Below are 24,966 nucleotides of genomic sequence, written 5' to 3'. Positions count from 1 at the left end.
GCTGTTAAGTCCCATAGTGCTCAGAGCCATTTGAACCTATCGCTCGTGCGCCGACTATAACACCATGTTCAATCTTACATAAATGTTGATAACCTGCCACTGAAACAGCAGTAATTGATCTAACAACTGCGCCAGACACTTGTCTTATATTGGCGTTGCCGACCGCTGCGCCGTATTCTGCCTGTTTACATTTCTCTGAATTTGAATACGCATGCCTATACCAGTTTCTTTGGCACTGCAGTGTAAATGCTGCCGCATTCGCACAGGAGGCAATTCACATTAGGCACTTTAAAGACCTATATCGTCTTTAACGGTGTGCAACACATATCGTATTTTAGACGCAGGCCGAAACACTGATTTCAGTTCACAACCCTGCAGCACGCGTTCTATCTCGCTGGTCGTTGCATCACCATAGATGTTGTATTCCAAGGAGGGAGATGGTGAATGTGTGGATCCTCTATGACCTCATTCCTTCCCCCCATTCAGTCCTATTCTTCAACCATATCCGCATACCCTACACGTCCCGCCGCCTTGATCCTCCTCACCCCCTGGTTGCTATTCTCCTCTCCCGTACCCACCCCTGCCCCGCTTTCACCGTTGTGTCCCAACTACCCTCCACCTCTGTACCCTTCATCTACTTTCTGAAGGTGGCTTCCATCAACTCCCCCTCCCGATGATGCCCTCTCTCCCTCCATTTATCCCTCCTGTCAACTCTGATCCTCACCGCCCCTTCTTTCCTCCATCTTTTCCCTGGGCTCCCTCTTCCCCCCCCCCCCCCCCTTTCCATCCTGTTTTCTTCCCACCTAACCTCTCCCTACCTCCCTTCTCCTCCCCCTCCCCCCCCGAGTCCTTTTGTATTCCCCTCGTCTGCCTTCCCCACTCCGTTGCGTTTGCCCAGCACCCCCACCCCTCTTATGGGTCCTCATCCTCCATCGGTTCCTTTCCCCCGTCTCCCCATCGCTTTTCCTCTCCTTCCCCATTTTTTATTTTCCCATCATCTGTCCAGTTCCCCTCCCCCCCCCCCCTCCCCACCTGCTCTCGGCTGTGGTATGTCATCTTTGCGAACTTTTTAGTGGTGTGTTCCAGTGAATATTCAGTGCTGTTCGTAAATTCCACAGTGTTGTGAACAGAAATCATGCTGTCGCCAAGTGTGAATTTTATGTTTTGTTACGAACAGAAACCAGACTGTCGCTGTGTTTTTTAATGATCTGTCTATAATTTACCTGTCTGCTTCATATGTATTTTATTAGCATCATCATCCCTGTGTTTTATGTTTTAAGTTCCACGATTTTTTTCACCATGTTACCATTTAAGTCTCAGATTTATTATTTATTATCTTCATCTTTTTAAAACAAAGTCTGTAGGCTGAAGAGCGGCATACTAAGCTGCTGCCAGCCCGCCCACTTCGGGGGGAATCGAAATTCAATGCAGAAAAAAAAAGGTGAACGAGGAGTGAGCCCGCTAGCCGTGCTGACTGTGCTCGCGCCCCTTTCGCAGCGCGAGGAGTCGATGAAGCGGCTGCTGGAGTGGAAGCAGCGCATGCTGCAGTCGCCGCTGACGCGCAAGCCGGGCCCGGCCCCCGGCTCGTTGCCCACCTCGGCGTCGTCGAGTCGCGGGCTGGCCCGCGCCGGGGGCAGCGCCGCCTCCGCCGCCGCGGGCGCCCGCCGAGCCTCGCACCTCGACGAGAGCGCCGCCGCGCGCATGCGCAGTCGCTCGCACGACGGGAGGCGGCCCTCCGCGCCCGCCGCCGCCTCCCTGCCGCGCTACAACAGCTTCTCCTCCGACGACGAGGGTGAGTACCACCGGCTTTTGGCGGGCTGGCAAGCGGGCCCGCACTGCTGCCCACTTCCCGTCGAGCTGGCGGGCCCGACATCACACGTCGCAACTTGCGACGTCTCTAGATCTCGTAATTATTCCCGTCAGCCCCGTCCTATTTGCGAGGTGCTTTCGTCACGTAATGCAACACAATTTTTTCTCGACCAGTTTTGGTAAAAAGAATTATTTTGTTCCACCATCGTCATCCCATATATCTACTCCAGTTAGATGTCAATCCTACGAGGGCCACTCCAAAACAAATGCTCACTATTTTTGTAACGTCATGTGCGTACTGTAAGACCTTCGGTACATGCACCGTCAGATTATTTGACTTGCCGCACTTACGAAGTACGCGAGTGTCAGCAATATGTCTCGTGGTCTTATCGCGGCGTGTTTATCTTCTGCCGTTAGGTCAGACGATAGAAGTGCCACTTGCATGCTTAGAGTAGCAGGTTGACGGTGACCAATTTTAAACCCAACTTGCTTAATTTTCACACGCATTTATTAAAATAATAACAAGCATAAAATTTACTTAACTTGGTTCTGGATGCTATTTACAATTGACAAACTGAAGTTCCTTTAGTATTGGTACGTTATTCTCACATATGTCTCTGATACTTGACAAAAGTGTCTACACATTTATCTTCATTGCTATGTACAGAAATATGGTAATCTTATTAGGTGCAGAATGAAACTTGACTATAGACTGGTACAGACTAATGCAGATTGGTACAGACTAATGCAAACTGTTACAGACTGGTGCATACAAATTCAGACTGACTAATCGGAGGTCTGTTCACTCATTATAATACCTCGAGCGTTTGTGTATCACTGCTCGAGTGTGATCCACGAGGAGAAAAGGTTCTACGTTTGCAGGAATCTCGTCGGCTGCGTTACATATTAATACGCAGACCGTCAGAAGCAGAAATTGGTCTGTCTCTATGGCAGCACCACCTCGTAGTGTGGAGAGATGGGCGCTGCGCCTGTGCTGTTGTGCTTAGCGGGGCATACTTTAGTGGGAAAGTTGTGTACGCGCTGACTATGTGGAACTATGTACACAACATGTAAAAATACAGTTTTCATTCTGCATGTGTGAAACTTTTACAGTGTGTAGATACATCCTTCCCACTTGTTTTCAAACTTAGTTCAACCTGTTCCCGTGAGTGGCGCCGTCACAGCATGTCTTCAAGATGGCTACTACACTTGACGTTCATCAGGATCAGCGTGTTGTCATAGACTTCCTGTGCCGTGGAGAGGAGGAAGTGGGAAACATCCTCAAGAGGTTGAAAAAGGTGTATGGAGATGCTGCTATCGATCGCAGTGCAGTTAGTCGGTGGACGAGCAGATTACGTGATGAAAGCAGGCACGACAATATTGAGAATTGTCCACACAGTGGCAGGCCTCGTACTGCACACACTCCAGACAATGTGCAGAGAGTTAACGAATTGGTGACAGCTCAGCCGGCCGGGGTGACCGAGCATTCTAGGTGGTACAGTCTGGAACCGCGCAATTCTTGAAAGAATTGTGACAGGTGATGAAACATGGCTCCATCATTTGTCCCCAGAGACGAAGAGGCAATCAATAGAGTGGCATTGTGCAAATTCACCCAAGAAAAAAAATTCAAAACCACACCTTTTGCTGGAAAAGTTATGGCTACGGTATTTTTCGATTCCGAATGACTCTTGCTTGTGGACATCATGCCAAGTGGAACCACCATAAATTCTGATGAATATGTGACGACACTGAAGAAACTTCAAGCTCGACTGAATGCACGGCCACATGTCAGTCAAAAAACCGTGGAAGCGATCACAAAACCCGGATGGACAAAACTGAAACACCCATTTACAGTCCTGACCTGGCTCCATGTGACTATCATCTCTTTGGGAAACTGATAGACTCTCTTCGTGGAACAAGGTTTGAATATGATTTGTACCTTGTGCACGCTGCCAAACAGTGGCTCCAACAGGTTGGTCCAGAATTTTACCGTGCAGGTATACAGGATCTAGTTCCAAGATGGCGTAAGGTAGTTGAGAGGGATGGAAATTATGTGGAGAAATGAAAATATTGTTCCTAAAGGATGTATCTACACACCGTAAAACTTTCAAACGTGTAGATTAAACGATGAATTTTTTAAAAAATAGTGTTCATTTCTTTTGGAGTGACCATCGTATAACCAATCTTCAGACTGGCGTCTGCAACCAAAGAGCGTTCCCGGCAAAAGGCAGTTAGTGATCTTTTCTTTTTTTTTTTTTTTTTTAAAAAAAAAGATAAGATGACCATCACAAATATTAACAAGCATGTACAATGCCTCTACCGACAGTGGATGAACGCACGGTAAGTCATTGGGCGAACGTCTTTTGTCAGCAGTACAAGGGGAACATGGAGACCTGCCGTATACAGCTGTGACCCCTGCAATGCTATATCGTACGAGGTAACCGACAAATAACAATCGAGCAACTCAGTGCTCAACTTCACACCTCTCTTGGTAGTGCTCACATACTTGTTCACCAGGCAGCGTATTCAAAAGTTTATACCCGATGATTTTCTCCGAGCCTGACTAAAGAACATGAAGTGGAAAGAAGAAACTTCTGCACCGAACTGCTTGCTCGTTATCATTCTGATGGTGAAAATTTATTGCCATACATCATCACAGTCGATGAAACATCGATTCACTGCTTTGAACCTGAAATGAAACGGCAATCGATGGAGTGGCATCACACAACGTCGCCTTCGAAAAAGAAGTCCAAAATAGTACTCCAAACAGGTAAAAGGAGTGAAAGGCTTATTCTGGTCGGTGTACTCCCTCATCGTCAAATGATTAACTCCGAAGGGTATTGCGAGACTCTTTGTAAAATGAATAAACGATTACAGTGTGTTCGTAGCCACATAAATGTGAATGAATTTCTACGTCTAAACAGTAACACAAGGCCACATACAAATCAGCACTCCCGAGAGAAGAACACAGATCTAAGAAGTAGTGTTCTTACTCTTCCGCCCTCCAGCCTGGATCTCACACATTTTGATTTTCATCTCTTTGGCCCACTGAAGGATGGACTCGGCGGGAAACACTACAGCAATGATGGAGAAATCATTCATGCAGCAGGAAGCCGGAAGAGAGGCACACCAGTGGAGTGGCATAGTGGCTCTCACATTACGGTGCTATAAGGCCATAGAACTGAAGGAATAGTGGATTGAAAAATGCGATTTTATAGCCAATGAATTGGGAGACAATATGGTGCATTTAGAACATGTATAAACCATTCTGCTTTGAGAAAAAAATATGTTTACTTATTGAACGACCCTCGTACAATCACAGATGGGCTCGATATGGGTTGCAGCATCGTCCAAGTCGGCCCCTTGGAGTTGGACAACACTACCACCTACTCATCACGAATCACCAGTACATCCGCTCCACTATATGAAAAACTGGACTCACGCGCTCGGTTTTTTGTCTCACGACTTTACTTCTCAGAAAATGTGTAACGATAGTAAATATTCTCTCATACACAACTGCAGAAGACACTCGTACCAACTAGTGTGTAGCAACATAATTTGTTGAGGCGGCGATGGCGACGGGTCGTGATAGGCGTCTATCAAATACTGAAAGCGTTGAGGGAGTCGTCGTGACCCGCGATCGATCAGCCACTACTCAAAACAGCCGGCCATTGGTTGTAACTGGATCTAACGCTCGCTAACCTCAGTCCGTGGCGATCCAGACAGGCTCGACAAGAGTGGTGACAGCTGACCAGGGCCCACACAAGGTTCCTCAAACCGTCATGAGTGAATGAGGGAGGGGATATCTTCTTGGTGGAATTCAGGAAGCCAGCGGAGTGCTGCAAGCGAACCAACAGATGATGTTCCTACCGCATCATCCAGCGAGGTACGATGATACAAGAATCGGAACCCCAGTCCGCCTACATCAACGCCCCTCACATGACCATACTTCCCACACCTGGATCAATAGTTGTTGTTAAATGGTGTGCTTAATGTCAATGCAGCGACACTGACTTCCAGAACGAAGGGCTCTGATTCGAATCTCTCCACGAGCAAGCATGGCTATTTGTTAAGGGACGTTACTGTTGTTTATCCCCAATTGATTCCGTCCTCGCACCTTACGCCTGAGCTGGATCTTAGATGTCTGTACCCACTGTCACATTTGCGATTATACTCTGCTCGTGCTTCAAATTATTGTATCCAGTGTCTCGTTTAAAACCATTTCTTCTTACTTCCCCGCTTGGTGGTTTCTACGACTGTAGTGCTCAAACAGACCATAGATCCGTAAATGCAGCGAGCCGTGAATTACTGCTTGTCGTTCAAGGCATTTCCAGAAACGTCAGTCTATGAAATATAATTATAAAATTGTGTGTAATTGTACGCCTCCATCGAAAGTGCATTATGATTGATTGAGGATCATGTTGGTTGCTTGACGTGCGAAATGCAGTTGGTTTACTCAAACCTGTACGTTTAGTGTGCGAGTAAATTAAGGATTGAACCTGCTCTAAGCCTACAAATGTAGCGTTTTGTTCACTGATAGGCAATGACTTCTGTAACTAATTCTTCATTGCAGAACAGCCAAGACATTGCAACAATTACTTGAGTACCACGTATTTCGCCCCTAAATAAACATCTAAAGTGTCTATTGCGAGCCTTCACGTAACTTATTCCTTAGTTATAATTCTTTCCTAGATATTAATACAAATCACTCATTGTGATCAGCCGTAAGACCTCGATTTAATCAGTTTATCATTGCCTCATGTCATGATTCGTGGCTATGGTGACGACTACGAACTGCCAAACAACCAGAGTTATGTTACTGCTTCTCGTTTTTTGTCGTCTTACTGAGTTTAGGACATCCTCTTGCCTGTTTTATGTGTTTGCGAACTAAAATTTTCTTTTAGAAAAGCTAAACTTTCTGCAAAACACCATGAGTAAAAAGAAAAACAGGAATTTGCACAACAAGGAGTTATTCTAAAAAGCAAATAATTGATCGTCCAACGCAGACTTACTCCCTAATCCACAAAATGCGATTAATGACCAACTATTTATTTTCTCTATACTGTTGTTGCACAAGCAAACACAGAAGTTTGTCACTTGTTGAGTGTGCAGAGCCTCCAGTTACGTCTTTAAAAAGGGACATTGTTGCTTACAAGAACCTCAGACGTAGAATTATGCTTATAATTGGAACTATACTTTCTCCACAATCTTGACATCTTTCCTGTGGGAAATTTGTGTGTTCAGTCGTAAGTGTCAGTGAGTGTTGTACGTTTCTGCGTAGAGTGTATCTGCGTGAAGAGGAGCGAGAGTGAAGTTAGCTGACGGTACGTAGACCCATCCAATCCCCCGCAAAAGCAGCACGGAGACCACGAAGAACTATACACCATAAACAGCGCCGCTTGCCTCCATTCTACAGTGAACAGCTGGGAGGTCAGAATTGTTAGGCTGGGGCATGGATGCAAGGTTTCAAGAAAAGAAACTCCAGGCTCCTCCCTCCAACTGTGGGTTCAGATTTCTTCCATCATAGGCTAGAACTCAGTACCGTACACGGACGTTGGCGTTTTAACCCCGCGACGTTGAAATTTTATTCCATCGCGTGTGTATGTATCCGCGATCTTTCGGTCCCTACCCCCACACTTCTGTACATCGTCGACTTCCCAAACTTTTTATTGTTCTACATATGTCTCAGAAAGAGCATGTTTATTGTTAACCCATGTGCTCGACGAAAATAAAATCCTGCCAGTAAATGTACCTTGTAGGATGTCTTTATCTGATTTTACAGTATAATTACTTTTTAATATTTAAGTTTAATCTTACTATTATGGCTACCGTTTTTGAGTTTATTTATTGTTGTACTTCATTTGAAAGTTAAGACAGTTTATGTTAGTACATGTTATTTAAACGGTGATGGGACTAATTGAAGGTGTGGTTTTTTTAACAATACTTCTGGCTAACCAGACGCATGCTTTCGGCCTTGTAAATTAGTTTGGCTATAATACTATTACTTTGTTTCAAATTAATACACATTTTTTACTAACAGAGGGCTTCGATAACTAATCGTTATGGTCGTGGTATGTCGTCTGTGACGATGACGGAACTGACATGTTCTTTCGTTGGTAAAGTCAAAGTCTAGCGTTCGTATGTATATTTCATCGAATGAAGAAGTCAGTACAAGTTGCAAATTTTACTTTTTTTTTATTCACTTGATGACTAGTTTCGGGCCGAGATCCATTTTCAAATCATCGTAACATAGTCCAGCTTGCTGGCAGTTAGTGAATGAAGAAGTCGTTAAGTCAGTTTTCTATTAGCCGGGAAAAACGGAAAAGTCCTTGGCGATTAAACACCGGGCCTCATATTTCGTTAGAAAAAATTCAGGATTCGCTACCCTTTTCACATGAAGTATGCTGCTAGGGTTGAGGTGAGTGGCGCATTGGTAAAGACGCCGGACTCCTATTCAGGACGGGTAATAGTCATATCCCCGTGAGACTACCCGTATATCGACTCTGTTCGCCTTATTAGACTACTGTAAGTGTATGCTGGGATGATTCTTCCAACACTGCGACGTGCAATTGTCTTGCTCATTCTCACCCAACCAGCTAAGTACTTCGATGTTACGTCTAAACTTTCTTCTTACATCGGGATCCTTTTGTCGCTGAATCAGTCTGCACAGAAGCCGTGATAAGGAGCTCCAATAATTGAACAAGATTTCCAGCTCAAACGCCTGTAAAACCAAAACTATTTAAGTAACAAAGAACTTCCACAAGCCCTCTGTATACTCTGAATTCTCTCGCGACGAATATGTTGGCTGTAGCGAATAATTAGTCACGGCGTGTAGGAGTTTTTGCAATTTGCTCTGAGAACATTGCGCTCCTGAGAATTCCCCTGATCAGCGAAAATCGAGCGAGCTGTCGCAGTGGTCAGCACACTGTCCTCGCATTAGTGGGGACTACAGTTCGAATCCGCGTCCGGCCATCCACATTTACATTTTCTGTGATTTTCCTAAATCCCTCCAAGCACTGATTTCCTTCCCCATCCTTGATGCAAATCCGACTCTTGATACCATCATTGTCGACAGGGCATTAAAGGCAATCTTCCTCCTTTCCTTCCTTCTCATGAGTCAAAATTCAGTGACCTACGAGCAAAGACTCTAAAACATCCTGGCTCATAAATACTTTATTTAGTTTCTGATTGTAGAGTTTAATTTTATCCATAGCTACATGGAAGAGAGATAATTTAGCAGTTTGAGAAAAAAAGTTAGTCTGAACCACACATAATTTTAATCACCTCAAAATCCTATTAATTTAGAAACATATACGTTCCGCATATTTGCTTAATCTGATCGCGGAGTGTTTTAGGTGCTTCGGTCTTGTTACTTACAATGACGGACCAGCCTTCAGAAATCGTGTGTAAAAGTTAAAATCTAAACGCCTGCATGGGTTTACACTTTGTTGAAATTTGTGCTAGCAGATTAATGGTTTGCAATGGATCTGTACTCATTGCCGATCTCTCTTCTTTTTCCGCAAACTGACGCAGAGGATTGTTCATTAGTATCTATACGGTTTCAGGGGAAATGTGCGCGAAATACACAGACAATAGAACCCACATCATTAAATAGAGTATCTCTGAAAGTTTTTAACTCACATTAGAGGTGCTCAGTAAGGACGCTGCTTGTGACGCGATATATGTCAATGCGGGAGCAATTCATTGGAGTCACTGATGCTGCTATCACAACAGCCTGCGTGGGATGTCGATCCGTTGATGCGCAAACCTGCAGTTACCTACTAGAGGGTTCGGCAGCAGCACCATTGCGCTTATTACGAATCGAAACCTGGAGAGACGATCTATCCACCGGTATGTGTCCTTTATATGTACGTCTTGCAGTTTTCGCGCACTTGGCTTCGGAAATCCTGAAGGTACTTATCAATAACCCTGTTGTGAAATTTAAAACTTCCCCGGCGTACACATTGTTCCATAAAATTTCGCCACAACTGACGAATGTCTGCAACTTCCCGCCACGATATTTTGGCGCAGAGCTTTCTGTGAGCTCTGAGCTCAGAACTTTTCCGACAGTATTCCCTTGAAGATGGCCAGAAGACTCTGCGCCGAAAAATCGCGGCCGGAAATTGTAGACATCCGGTAGTTCTGGCGAAATTTTCTAGAACTATAAATAACATTGTTGAAGAAATTTATGTGTGTTATTTTTCTGTCTTAGTTGCACTCGATCATCTCCAGATATACGTGTTGTGTAAGAATCTGTTCGTCGATATTCAGGAACTATGTATCACAGGGCAGTATTCTGATGTGTAGTTCCCGTATAGATATGACGCGTTCATTACGTAATTACATAGATATGAAGATGATGGAGTGCGATGTAAACTACTCACACAGTAAAAAAATGTGCAACTGAGACGGAAAATAAAAGAGACAAATTAAACAAAAGTAAATCCCGTTCCTGAAATCTCGCGCGAGGAAGATGACGTATCTAGTGACTATGTATTGGTTCGGTCCTTGAGGAATGCCCAATAGTGCAGTTGGTAAGAACACTGCATACAAATGGGCCAGATTAGACTCCCAGTGCGTCACACAGTTATCATTTGAAAAGGTGTTCTTGCTTCTGCGTACTGCAGAAGAAGGTACGTACTAGAACGTCTGTGATGGAGATCTTCTGCGGTGAAGGTAAGTGCGCTTTTATTTCTTGCATGCCTGTAGTGGTACTCGGGTCCTGTTGGTACCTTCCTGCCTGCCTGACAGAACTAATCACTAATAACGTGTGAGCGGCAAGTGGCCGACTGCCGTGCATGTGGCGGGGCGCGTTGTACCGTACTAACCCCGGTCGCTCCTAACACCGGCGCCAGGCCGGATGCGGTGGTCGGCGGGTTAGCTGGGACGGGTCGCGTCGGGTCCGAACGCCGGCCGCGACGGGTGGAGGGTCCGTTTTCACACCGCGGGTGCCAAGTTGTCCTCTGCCCACGCAGAGCCGGGGGACGTCCGCAGGGCGAGAAAGCGCGTGCGCCGCCCCTCGCAGGCAGGAAGGTCCCGCTCGGCCAGGGCGCGCCACGGCGCAGCCGCCGCCGCCCCCGCGCCCGCCCTCGCCTCCGCCCCCGCCTGCGCCTCCGGCTCGGGGGCCTTCGAGGACGCGAGCGGCGCCGCGAGTAGGAGCGGAGACCGGCGCGGCATCCCGCCGGACGCGTCCTACGACGACGGAGAGTACGGCGGTCGGGGGCCACAGTACTGCGGTGAGCGCGCCCGCTCCCCGGACAGCTACCACAGCCACCAGCACCGGCGCTACCAGAGCAGCAGCAGCGGCGAGGCGCGCGCCACGAACAGCGAGACAGTCGCCGTCGAGGTCCACGCCACTCCCGGCGGACGCGGCCGGCAGACCTCTGCCGCGGCGGCGGAAGCGAAGCCGTCTCGCGACGAGCGCTACTCGTGCGAGAAACACTCGGACAGTGGTTACGACACGATGCACCGAGCCGGCAAAGTGGCGGAGATGGAGGCGACGGAGTCCCCGCAGGGCGGCGCCGCCGGGCCGTACGAATACGGGCGACTCCGCCCGGCCTACGCTGTGCGCAGCCACCTGTCGGAGGCCGAGGAGTTGGCAGAGGTGCCGGACAAGCTCTGGGAGGACGACAACGGCGGTCGGCGGCCGTCCGCCGGCGTGGGAATCCCCAGGAGAAAGAACTCGTTGCAGAACCGACTCCACGCGTCGGAGTGGACTCCGGAGAAGGAGGAGGACGCGGTGCAGATGCGAGAACCTCTCGAACCGTCGCCGCCAGTGTACCAGCCGACGGAAGCACACGTGTCCAGTCTCAGGAACGAAGAGAGCGGCAACAGCAGCGCCGATAACGCAGTCGGATTCGCTTCCTCGTCCGTTTCGTCCAGCCTGAGACGTCGGATTGAGGATCTGCGGGCGTTCGCACTGGGCGACAGTGACGGCAGACGCGGGGCCAATACCGATTCCGAGAACGTGAGAGAGCTGCTCGACGGGTACGAGAAGAATAAGGCCAAGAGAACGGAGACGGGGCGCCAACGGCACGCGGAGGACGGCGGCGAACGACTGCGCGGCAACCGACGGCGCGTCTTCAGCGATACGGAGACTCTGCTCTACGACACGGGAAGTGACCTAGACGTGGAGGTTCGCGCCGCTCTGAAGCCGTCGGCGCCGTCACTCGAGCCGAAGCAGTGCGCGTCCTCCGATCCGCCGCAGCCTGACGCCACGGTGAGTGGCGGAGACGAGGCCGCGCCGGCACCGCCGGCTACTCCGGCCAGCGAGGACGAGGAGGTGGCGGCGGCGCTGGGGAAACGCGACAAGTTCGTGAGCTCGTGTCGCGACCTGGGCAGTCGCAGGCCGGGCGCGGGCCGCACGCGGGGCCGCAAGTCGCTCTCCGTGTCGACGGCGGCGACCGACAGCGGCGCGTCGGCTGCGGAGGCGGGCAGTGGCACCGAGGACCTCGAGGTCATCGTCACCCCGGGCTACCTCAGGCTCAGCATGGCCGAGTCGATGGTGACGCACGAAGACTCCGACTCGCCCACCTGCACGCCAGTCGCGACGCCCGCACTCGGCGGCAGTTCCAGTGGCACCGTCGCCAATGCCGACGGCGATTCCAGTGCCAGCTTTCTGGCACACATCGAGGAGCACTACATGCCGATGACACCGTCGAGAAAGGCCGTGTTGGCACCACCGTCCATTGCCGACTCCTTCTGCATCGGCGGGTCTGCGGCACACAGCGCACTCGTGGAGAACATACTGGCCGGTGACCTGGAAGAGAGCTCGTACGTCGAGATGACGGAGAACGGTTTCGTGCGATCCTTGCTAGCACCGACTACCGATAATGTCTCTGCCGCTGCGTCTAAGCTGGAACTGAAGAGGCTCAACTCTGGCGACTCCACTGCTACTTATGCCATTCCTGACAGTCCACGCTACTGCGAAGTCGGTTCCGTTTTCAAGAAGGCGGCAGACGGCATCGGTAGTGGCGTCGGTGTGACGACTTCTCATTATGAACTACTGTACAATCCTTCTTCCCATTACGAGCCAGTATACATGGAAGTCAGCCCACTGACGCTGAAATCTCGCGAAAAGGTCGTCAGCAAAGACGATACCACCAAGACGAACCCGGACAAGCGCAGTGTGACGTCACTGCCAGAGAAAAACAACCCTACTTTGCACAGAACTACACGCACGAGTCTCCCGGATATACTGAGCTCTTCGACAGGGCCGCAGCCAGCTCGAGAGCAGGGCAAGGCCGACCGTGACAGTTCCGATGCCGACGACGAAGCGTCCAAGGATCTGGAGTCGGTGGACACACCGCGGCACCCGCGCTTCAGTCTGTCCGATACGTTCCGGCCGGCCTCCTACTACCTGGGTGCCACGAGCAGTGGGCTCACTGTCGCCACCGCTGACAATCACGACTCCTCTGACAGTGACCTAGTACCACCGCCACCTATTCCGACCAGTCCACCACCACTCGACGACTTCGACAATTCTCTGGAGACGCAGGACTCGTCGTCACTAGAAGCCAGGCTGCGTAACGATGCCATTGCTAATGCCGATGTGGATTCGGATGCTTCTAGGCTGTGGGAATCGGCAGGTAGTGAACGCTCCAAGAGGCGACCTCTGTCAGGAGCACGCCTCATCCCCGGGCTGGATGTGGGGAGTGACCTGGACTCTATAGGTAGCAGGAGTGGCCTGGCGCTCCACCTCGATGACGGCGGTAGCGTCGACTTCGATCGCTACTTGGAGGACTTCCACAGTAGTGAACCGTTCCACTTGTCTGCCTACGCCAAAGACACGTACTACTCGCCTTTCTCGAAAGATACCGGCTACAGCTACAACGAAAACTGCCAGTCGCCACCCGATAAGCTATCGGAGAAGGCAGGTCCCTCTACGATGCGGGTTAAGAATTTGTCAACTACTCTGGAGGCCCTGGCGAAACGAGAAACGACAGGCGGTAGCCACGACGACGTCCATTACGAGAATGTGCAGCCACTGAAGGGAGGCGAGTGTCCGATAGGCACAGACGCGACAGGTGCGCCGTATTATTACTCCGACCTGCTGAGGACGGACGACGACGGGAGCTTCGCCAGTTCTGCTTCCGAGAAGAGCCTGTCCAGTCTACGCGGCCGGATGCCGCCACTCAACAACCAGCGGGCGGACGCGTCAGACTCGGCGGCAGCGCTGCTCAAGAGGAACGACATCGGCCGCAAAGTGAACCCGATACACCAGCACCGCACGTTCCACTCGCCCCACCACGCCGCGCAGTGCCCGCCTCCACTGCCCTCGACTCTCCCACCCGCGATGCCCACTAGCGAGGAACAGAAGCTCCGTCTGGCGGCAGAACTCGCGAAGGGTGCGAATGTGGACGCCAGAAATCTGTTCGAAGCGGACACCCTGAGGCGGAGGCCTCCCAAACAGTCTCCGGTGCCCGCGGCGGGGAGCGTCGTCAACCTGTACCCGCACGGCCTGCGCGACAAGTCGCGCTCTCTGGAAGGACTGGTAGATGACGCCGGCAGCAGATCGCCGACGGAGAGGCAGCCGGAACCGCAGCGGCAGCAGGAGCAGCAGCAGCCGGTCGACCACTGGGAGGAGGACGCCCTGTGGCGAGAGAGCTTGCGCCGCGTCAGTCTCAGGCACACCCGCTCCCTGGAGAACCTCGACGGCGGAGGCGCCCGCAGGCGGGCCCAGCTCTCTCGTGGAGCCACGTACGTGAACGACAGCGTGGCCGCGCGCCTCGAGCCGCGCCGCCGCAGCCAGCACCAGCTGCGCTACGGCGACGTCGCTGCCGAGAGCGGCGCGGAGAGCGCGGCGACTCGCCTCCGCGGAGGGCCGAACGGCTACCTGTGGGAGGCGGACGGCGCCGCCCGACGCCTCCCCGCCGGTTCGCCGGCCTCGTCTCCGCTGCCCGGCGCCCCCGCTGCCGCGGCCGTCGGCGCCGGAAACTCCCTCCCGAGCACGGCGTCGACTTTTTTAGACGACGCCCGCCTCCTGTCGCCTCCCCCGCCGCCTCCGCCCCCGCCAGCCACGACGCAGTCTTCCGCCTCCAGCACGCCGTTCGAGCTGGACCGCGAGAAGCTGCGCCAGTGGGACCTCATGTCGAGCGCGCCACTGCCGCCCGCGCCCGACGACCAGCAGCAGGCGGGGGCGGCGGCGGCGGCGGCGGCGGCGGCGGCCCAGGAGCGACCGGAGGCGGCATCTGGCGCTGCGCCCCCGCCCCCGCCTCCACCCCCCACTGTCGACTCGCCGGCCCCGGGCAGAGTCGGGTCTCCTTGCTCCCCAGGTGAGTAACGTCCGTGCGAGCTCCTCTTTTACAGCAGTCCTGTGCGCTGAACGCTACTTCACCAGGTAAGAATTGCCACATTCGGACGCTACTTCCTCAACATTCGTTGTAACCTTTGAACTCTAAACTTTGCGAGAGGCATTTGTCACTGTACCACTCTGACCGCTGATAGCAAAAGTGCGAGTAGGCACACTTCAGCAAGTAAACGTTCACAAATTTTTTTACTTATAATATCCTTTACGTCGTTGTAGACGGAGAATGCTCTCCAGCCAGGAAAGTAACACTGAGTAACCTTCGCGAACGTGATAAAACTGTTATAGATTCTCATTGTACAGGGTTATTCATAAGTACCTTCAGGGTTCCAGAAAACGTGTTAATATTTTATGAGCAGGAGTTATTAAGGGGGGTAGGACGTCAAACGGGCCGACTTGGAGCAGGAGAGGCACCACAGGATATTTTAATTTCCGCTGTCTATACTTTTACAAGTAAATTCATAAAACTTTGTCAGCATGACCAGGAAGGATTCAGAATTCACACTCACAGCAGTGGAAGTCCAAAAACACAACAAAATAATTTTTTTTAGATATGAAATATCATCATTTTTTCATTTACTGTTGGCGGCATTTGTTGCTATAGGTACACTTTTCTTCGTAAGTAAGAGAGACTGTTCGATGAATTTTGCACGGCATACAAACCATACATACAGGTGTCTGAAACTCTAGAATCTAATTTATGAAAAAATGATTGAGCTGTTACGTTTTAAACTTTATATTTACAAAAAATCAAATTTTGTAGTTAATTATTTCAATTTTTACCACAGTTTTTAATAGATTTGGAAAATTCTAGAGTTTCATACACCTGTAAGTATGGTTTGTATGCTGTGCAAAATTCATCAAAGAATCTCTCTTACTTGTGAAGAAAAATGTACCTACAGCAACAAATGCAGCCAACAGTAAGTGAAAAAATTATGAAATTTCATATCTAAAAAAAATTATTTTATTATGTTTCTGCACTTCCACTGCTATGAGTGTGAATCCCGAATCCTTCCGCGTCATGCTGACAAAGTTTATGAATTTATTTGTAAAAGTATAGACAGTAGAAAATAAAATCACCTGTGGTGCCTCTCCTGCTCCAAGTCGGCCCTTTTTACGTCTTACCCTCCTTAAAGTGATGGACTGGGAATAGTCTAGCCTGTTTAATCCTGCCTAGTTGTCAAAGGGGGTGTCTAGGAAACCTGCTTCTCGGTTCGCTAGACAACAATTCAGGCAAATCGTATTGATCTAGCATTCGCACTACGTGCTGAAATGATAAATCGGACTGTTTCAAAATCTGTTCTCTAAGTATGACATCAGTTACATTGTACACGATCGCATCACGCAACATAAAATCTGAGTATAAAGCACCACAAGCACATTTGCATTTCCTCGTCGTACCGTGCAAATCTGTTCTCCCATCCTCGTCACCAGTGTTGAATCCTGCCTAGTACATGACAATACTTAACTTTGTGTTAAACAGATGTATCGCAAGCAAAGAGCGTCAGACAAAATAAACAATCTCCTTCAGCCTATACAATTTCTAAGTCGCTGGTCCTGAAGTGCCTACTCTGGATGCTGCTGTAAAAGTGGGCCGCGGCCAGTCGGCACGGCGCTTGTGCCCTCTTCACATAGAGGGCGCTGCCGCCGCGTTGTCCCTCTGGAGAGAGGTCGGTCAGCGTAAGATTGGCTGACGTCTTCTTCACAGCCCTCTCTACTCTCTCGTTTCCGGCTGGCGTGCCGGATCTTGACTTTACGCCGTAACATAACCTATCAGCGCCTGCCATTGTGGCTGTTACTGATATAAGTATATTATTTTTAATTTCTGAGGGTACTTCGCCTATATTATACACTCCTGGAAATTGAAATAAGAACACCGTGAATTCATTGTCCCAGGAAGGGGAAACTTTATTGACACATTCCTGGGGTCAGATACATCACATGATCACACTGACAGAACCACAGGCACATAGACACAGGCAACAGAGCATGTACAATGTCGGCACTAGTACAGTGTATATCCACCTTTCGCAGCAATGCAGGCTGCTATTCTCCCATGGAGACGATCGTAGAGATGCTGGATGTAGTCCTGTGGAACGGCTTGCCATGCCATTTCCACCTGGCGCCTCAGTTGGACCAGCGTTCGTGCTGGACGTGCAGACCGCGTGAGACGACGCTTCATCCAGTCCCAAACATGCTCAATGGGGGACAGATCCGGAGATCTTGCTGGCGAGGGTAGTTGACTTACACCTTCTAGAGCACGTTGGGTGGCACGGGATACATGCGGACGTGCATTGTCTTGTTGGAACAGCAAGTTCCCTTACCGGTCTAGGAATGGTAGAACGATGGGTTCGATGACGGTTTGGATGTACCGTGCACTATTCAGTGTCCCCTCGACGATCACCAGAGGTGTACAGCCAGTGTAGGAGATCGCTCCCCACACCATGATGCCGGGTGTGGGCCCTGTGTGCCTCGGTCGTATGCAGTCCTGATTGTGGCGCTCACCTGCACGGCGCCAAACACGCATACGACCATCATTGGCACCAAGGCAGAAGCGACTCTCATCGCTGAAGACGACACGTCTCCATTCGTCCCTCCATTCACGACTGTCGTGACACCACTGGAGGCGGGCTGCACGATGTTGGGGTGTGAGCGGAAGACGGCCTAACGGTGTGCGGGACCGTAGCCCAGCTTCATGGAGACGGTTGCGAATGGTCCTCGCCGATACCCCAGGAGCAACAGTGTCCCTAATTTGCTGGGAAGTGGCGGTGCGGTCCCGTACGGCACTGCGTAGGATCCTACGGTCTTGGCGTGCATCCGTGCGTCGCTGCGGTCCGGTCCCAGGTCGACGGGCACGTGCACCTTCCGCCGACCACTGGCCACAACATCGATGTACTGTGGAGACCTCAGGCCCCACGTGTTGAGCAATTCGGCGGTACGTCCACCCGGCCTCCCGCATGCCCACTATACGCCCTCGCTCAAAGTCCGTCAACTGCACATACGGTTCACGTCCACGCTGTCGCGGCATGCTACCAGTGTTAAAGACTGCGATGGAGCTCCGTATGCCACGGCAAACTGGCTGACACTGACGGCGGCGGTGCACAAATGCTGCGCAGCTAGCGCTACTCGACGGCCAACACCGCGGTTCCTGGTGTGTCCGCTGTGCCGTGCGTTTGATCATTGCTTGTACAGCCCTCTCGCAGTGTCCGGAGGAAGTATGGTGGGTCTGACATACCGGTGTCAATGTGTTCTTTTTTCCATTTCCAGGAGTGTATTAGGGTATGCAGATGATCTAAACAGCATTACCGATAGGAAACAATCTCTAACAACAAATGCGAATGCGTTAATCAAGGCTAGTGAAGATGTAGGTCTAAGGATAAGTGAAGACAAAACTAACTACCTGGTTACTACCAAAATGCCAACAGTAGTTGATAAGGAAATGTTAAGAGTTGGAGACATGCAGTTTGAAAAAGTGAACGCATTTAAGTATCTAGGCGTGGACATCACTTCGAGAAATGAGGTTGAATCCCCACTAAAGAAGAGATTACGGGCGGAAATGCATGCTACTTCTCATCGAATAGATTACTTTCATCACGGATTTTGTCTAGGAATTTAAAGATTAGAACATACAAAACTATTATTCTACCAGTTATGCTGTATGGGTGTGAGGCTTGGTCTCTCACTGTGCAAAAAGAAAAGCCGTTTCGAGTGTAAAATTTTGAGGAAAATTTTCGGAGCAGAAAGGTCATTAGCAGACAGTGGCGTAAAATGCATAACGAAGAGTATTATTAAATCACGAAGGCTGCGATGGACGGGTTACGCAGCTCGAATGGATGAGGGCAGGGCAGCGCGCAGAGTACTGGTAGGGCACCTAGAAGGGAAACGTCCTGTGGGGAGACCGAGTCGCAGATGGGAGGACAATGTGAAAGCTGATTTGAGGAGTCTAGGAATGGAAGGAAATAGCCCAAGACACGGACAGATGGCGAAAATACGTTGCTGCGGTAATGGACTCTCGAGTCTGGTATGACCAGCACGCACTACGTGGAATACTCCTGTCTTGGTTGGCTCTACCAAGGGTCTGACAGACTGTCGCCACTCCAGGTACCTTACTTCGACATACGGCTTTCAGTGAGCTATCACCTCCTCCTCGCACGATCGTATCTCCCCACTCATCTTCATCTACTCTCTCTTTTCAGTTCATAATAATGTCTTCAAGTATCTTCCCTTTATACGCCATTAATAAGTTCACTAGACGAGATATTTATCACGACACTGAAGAGCTGTGGTCTCTTTGGAGCATTGTACACAGTGTAGGACTCGTATCACCTCCTCATACCTTCCTTCAGTGCTGATGTATGCCAATGTCGTCAAGTGATGTGTGCGTGTTTGTGCGTGTGCGTGTGTGCGCGCGTCAGTCGACTGTACGTAATCAGCGCAATAATATGGATCGCTGCGGAGACGTAAGAGAATGGCCGAAATGAGCTCCCGTGTTTAGACGTACCCGTGACCACATCGTAAATGAAGTTACCCAACTTGTTGGTTTATCAATGTGGACTCTCCAACGTATTCACAAGCAATAGTGTTCCACTGAAGGCCTGAAACGCCGCATAATAAGACTGGTGGTAAAAAGATTCTAACTGGCAGGCACCGGAGATTAATGTCACGCCTTGTCGATGCCAGCCGGTCTTTAACCAGACAGGTATCGCTCCTGTCAAAAAACGCTGGCTGATCTCAAATGATTTCCTAGCGAAAATTGCGATGGGTATCTCGCAAAAGCGCATAGCTCTCAGGGGTATTTAAAGCTGCACGTCTTCAACGGGCCAAACAACGCTGAAACAATACAGTAGCCTACTAGAGGCGAATAGTGTGATCCGACGAGTCGAAATTTTTCCTCTTCCCAAGAGGTCGTGTATACCGACGGTCCAATGAGCGGCTTAACGCACAGTGTGTGTGTGTGTGTGTGTGTGTGTGTGTGTGTGTGTGTGTGTGTGGGAGAGAGACGTTGGCGTGGGTGATGGTGTATGGATAGGGGGCAAGAGCGCAAGATTCGGTTAACGTCCCGTCGATTACGAGGTCATTAGAGACGTTGTGTATGTGCCGTCTTGAATGCGTCTTTCGGCCATGACTTGCACCCATACACTCAAGTTACCGTAAGCATGAACCAGTGTGTTTATTTCAACATTCTCGGGGGCCACGCATGTCCTTTTTTTTACATCTTCATGAAGAGTATGCTGTGGGCGCTTGGATCTTCCAAGATGACAACAGCCATCTTCACACAATTGCACGGATACGTTACTAACTTGACGAATTATACCCTACCGCAACTCGAATGGGTCACTGAGTTACCCGATCCCGTAGAAAACGTCTAGGCTCTTTAGATCAGTTTGTTAATCGTAGCAATCAATATATCCGCACTTTGCTGCCTTTACGTGATCTAATCATCAGCTGCACTTGGCATACCTGAAGAAATCAGTGGACTTCGTTCTTCGTCTAACTGACGCCATAATCAGGACTACAGGCGATGTTCCGCTATGTAAGGGTAGTATCCCCTGCGGATAAATAATTTTATGCCCAGTCTGCTCATGTATTCGTTCCAGCTTTAAGCCATCTGTCTGGTGATGGACGTCCAAGTCCCATAGAGGTCTCTGCACCATCGCGCCGTAAGCTGTTTCTGCGCGCGCCTCCTGGTCCGCTTTTAGTGTGAGGGGGCCACAGTGGAACACGTGGTTCCAGCGGCCAATAGCGGCGCCCCCGATAGAGTACTTAAACGCCTGCCTCTCGCTCAGCCACCAATTCCCACACCTTCTACCCCTCTGCAGCTGTGCCCCAGGGTTCTGTCATCTCCCCTCCCCTCCCCTCTCCTCTACCTCCTGTACACCACAGATATGCCCAACCCCCCCCCCCCCCTCCAGTATACCCCTTGCAATATGCTGATGACACCGCATTCCTCGCTCTCGCTCCTACCCTCCAACAGTCCCAACACCTTCTCCAGAATCACCTTGACCTTTTTGCCTCATGGTGTAGCCAGTGGCTCCGGAAAATCAATCCTTCCAAGACCCAGGCAATCATTGTAGGTTGTACCACTCACTCCTTCCGGCTCCTGGATTTCTCCCCACCTGTCTGCGCCCGTCCTGTCCGCCTCTCCCCCACCCTCACCTACCTTGGCCTCACCATTGACCGTCACCTCACCTGGCTCCCTCATCTCCGCTCCATTCAATCCAAAGCCCACAACCACCTCCGACTCCTGAAACTCCTCTCTGGCCGGACATGGGGGTTGCACCCCTCTACCATCCACCACACCTACAAATCCTCTGTTATGCCAGACCTGCCTGGATATCTGCCCCCCCCCCCCCAAATTCTATAAGTCCCTCCAGATCCTTGAGCATCATGCACTCTGCCTCGCCTTCCGTATACGCCTCCCGTCCCCGATGTGGATCCTCTATGATCTCATTCCTTTCCCCCATCTGCTCCTATTCCTCGAACATATCCGCATCCTCTACACCTCCCACCGCCTTGATCCCCCTCACCGCCTGGTTGATCCTCTCCTCTCCCCTCCCACCCCCTGCCACGCCTTCACTGTTGTGTCCCCCCTACCCTCCATCTCTACACCCTACATCTCCTTTCCCAAGGTGGCTTCCATCAACTCCCCCTCCTGGATGATGCCCCCTCTCCCCCCATTTATCCCTCCTATCAGCTCTGATCCTCACTCCCCCTCCTTTTCTCTGTCCTTTTCCCGGGCTCCCTCTCCCCCCTCCCATCCTCTTCTTTCCCCAACTCCCCTCTCTCTGCCCCCTTCTCTCCCCCGAGTCCTTTTGCATTTCCCTCCTCTGCCTTCTCTCATTCCCTCTTGCGTCTGCTCTGCCCCTCTCCCCCTTTATTAGTCCTCTCCCTCCTTGGTTCCTCCCCCCCTTTTCCTTTTTTCCTTCCTCCCTCCTTGTTCCTCCCCCTCCTCCAGGTGCCCCCCCCCCCCATCTGCCTTTGGCTCGGGAGTGTCATCTTTGTGCCGCCATTTGTGCAGTGTTTTACAGCGAGTGTTTCACAGTGAGTGTTCCGTGTTGTGTTTTTTGGGAAGTGTTGCGAACGGCCATCATACTGTCGCTGGGTGTGCTTTTTATCTCTTGCCAACAGAAACCAGACTGTCGCCATGTTTTTTTAATTGTGTGTGTACTATGTTATTTGTCTGATTCCTGTGTCTTTTATTAACATTGCCAACCCCTTTTGCTTTCTGTTTTAAGTTTCCACATTTTTCCGCCATTTTACACTTTACGTCACCGTTTTATCGCCTGCTTTCTTGTTTCTTCTTCCGTTTTTTTTTTTTTTTTGTTTTTAAAGTCTGTGGGCTGTAGAACAGCGTACTAAGCTGCTGCCAGCCCGCCCCCTTATGGGGGAATTGAAAATCAATAAAGGAAAAAAGCTCAACCAGCCAGTCTAATCAAGCGTACGTCGGTTGACACCTCGCCTCACGTTAGACAGTTTACTTCCTTGTTCAGAGTATGAGTGGGCGTGTTTGTTTCCTTGTGCCTCCGTTGTTCGATCTTGTTGTATTCGTCCTGTCCTTCGTTGGTCGTGTCCGTCCTCTCCGTTGTGTTGTTCGCGGGCCTCTCCGCGGGGCCGGCAGCGCTTTCGGCCATTGCTACCCCGCGACCGCCCCAGTCGCAGTTACAACAGTCTGCTCAGCTCTGGCTTCTCATTTGGGCCACTTATATTCATAGAGTTGCTCCTCTCTTCTCCTAAAAGTTCTTTAACTTTCCTAAATGGACCTTTCTTGTCTTCAAATGTGTAACGTCATTTTGTACTTTCTTTCAGTCTCATTTTTTAGACATTCTCTTTTACTTCCTTCATTTTGTGTGTTTTCTTTCATAAATCAAATTTAATTTCACGTGTTATTCGAAGTTTCCTAGTGAGTCTTATGTTTTTGCATAGCTGTTCGTCTGGTACCTTCGTTTCCTTACATTCCGAAGCTCCCCAGTCCTCTAATGCTCTCCTTCAAGCTCTCAACACCCTGTGATTGTTTCATCTTATCCAGATCCTATCTCCTTAGTTTTGAAACTTCTTGCTAATTCATCACTTCATAAGCAAATAAAATATGCTCAGAGTACATATCTGCTCCTGAAATGGTTTTAAAGTTAAATTCCGGTTTCGTAAACTGCTGTCTTATCATTATACAGCTAAAGTTCCGATGCCTCTAGGTCTTTTCCGAGTATTCAGTCTTGTCTCATGATCTAAAAACCAAGTACTGGCAAATATTAAATTTGAGTCTGCGCAGATTTCTACCAGGAGGATTCCTCCAGACAGTCTACCCCAAGTATTTTTCGTTCTATCAGGTTTTTTTTCTCTGATTCCAGACCAACATAAAACTTTGTCTCTCTTAATGCACTAATCAATTTCTTTTTTCAAGTCGTTACATCATCTACAGAGGAAGTAGAGGTGGATGTTTGTGTTATTCCAGAGGGTCTTGGATTTTTGTTTGTCTGAGTTATCATAATCGGTCACTGTCATATTCCCTGGATGACGGTACCGTTTCCTTGCTTTCAGCCGGGCCACAGGATCAACACAGCGAGGCAGGTTCGCTAACGTTACGAGGTCTGAGCAGTCAGCCATCCAGAGAGTTCACCTTGCAGCCATCAAAGACGCTGCTGTCCCTCTTTAGAAACCATACACAACATTGTCCCGTACTCGGAAAATCCGCGCCGGAAAGCAGATGCAAAACCCCTGTATCGCCATTCTGGGCAAGGACCTACTGGTGGTTGTTTGTCGTTGTCTTCCTCCGAACTGTTATGAAGCTTGAGGCGTGCGTCTGTGACAAGCGGGAGCTGGGTTTGTGTGGATATGGATGGAGGTAAGAGAGAGGGTGGAACACGGTAACGGCAGATAGCCTACTCCTCCCAAATAGAACCAAAGCGGCCCCCGAGCTTAACTTCCCCGTCTAATGGAAGGATCGCCATGAACAGTGTCACACGCTCTTACTTCATGAGACACTGCGAAGCGATTTCAAATTTAATCCAAGACATTGGCGCAAGCAGTGCTTCACTGAAAAATTACGCCGCCACCTATCCTGCACTCCTTGCTGGGCAGATACTGGCGCTGAAAATTTCATCCACCACCAGGATTCGAAGCAGCTTATCTTCGAGTCGAGAGCACCACAGAGGTATGTGTTTAGCAACCTCGGCCACAGGAACAGTTCCAGAAGCTGTACCTCAGTCTGAAATCTCCATAGATATCGCTTCGTTGCGGCTGCAGTTACAGTATGGCTATCTGTATCGTCGACACGCGTAGAACAGCCTATCGCTGTCCGGTTCACGTTTCTTGGGATGGTAGCAGAGTTCTATCTGTAGCAGTGAATTCAAATAATTTACAGACAGGAAATGAATCGAAACATAGTCGTGCTCTAGCGAGTCCACGTGTGGCCCGTTTACGAATATCCGCGTGTCGTCAGCTTCTGCGGCTTGCGCTGTGACGCTTCTCAGACTAAAATACGGAGCAGCATACGAAGTACTTAATGTGCGCTGTAAACCGACCAATAGGCAGACGGACTTTCCTGCCCACTAGTACGCTGCGGCCTTTACTCACGCTCGGCCCACTTGCTGCTTCCGGTGTCCTCCCGCACCGCGCCGGAGTACGGTTTCAGATCCTGTTTTGGCCCGGCACGTGCGTGGGAGAGCGCTGTAGCCGCTGCTTAATGCGTGCTCAGGCCCGGTCACGTATCCTCGCACTGTGGCCGCTGCGCCTGCTCACCGCCGTTAATATTCGCAATAAACGCCGAAAGGAGCGTCTACGCCGGACTGGAAGCTATTAATAATTTCTTATAGCAGAGAGCTGCCACGGAGAGTCCGTACCATTCCACATCTACT

General features: G+C 50.2%; 1 protein-coding gene across 1 annotated transcript in view; it reads left to right on the top strand.

Moving 5' to 3' along the window:
- The window catches only part of LOC126281829 (uncharacterized), a gene marked incomplete at its 5' end in the record, with an annotated part of 691,657 nt that overhangs the window by 194,167 nt on the left and 472,524 nt on the right, over window positions 1-24,966 (top strand). The window contains 2 exons of the mRNA XM_049981062.1: window positions 1,498-1,792; window positions 10,785-15,083. Of these exons, the coding sequence (XP_049837019.1) occupies window positions 1,498-1,792; window positions 10,785-15,083 (4,594 nt within the window). The remainder of the gene's footprint in view (window positions 1-1,497; window positions 1,793-10,784; window positions 15,084-24,966) is intronic.

This window comes from Schistocerca gregaria, chromosome 7 (assembly GCF_023897955.1).
Source record: "Schistocerca gregaria isolate iqSchGreg1 chromosome 7, iqSchGreg1.2, whole genome shotgun sequence".
NCBI classification, from domain to species: domain Eukaryota; kingdom Metazoa; phylum Arthropoda; class Insecta; order Orthoptera; family Acrididae; genus Schistocerca; species Schistocerca gregaria.
Note: the sequence above shows the minus strand (reverse complement) of the source record. Positions and strands in the feature narration are given on the sequence as shown.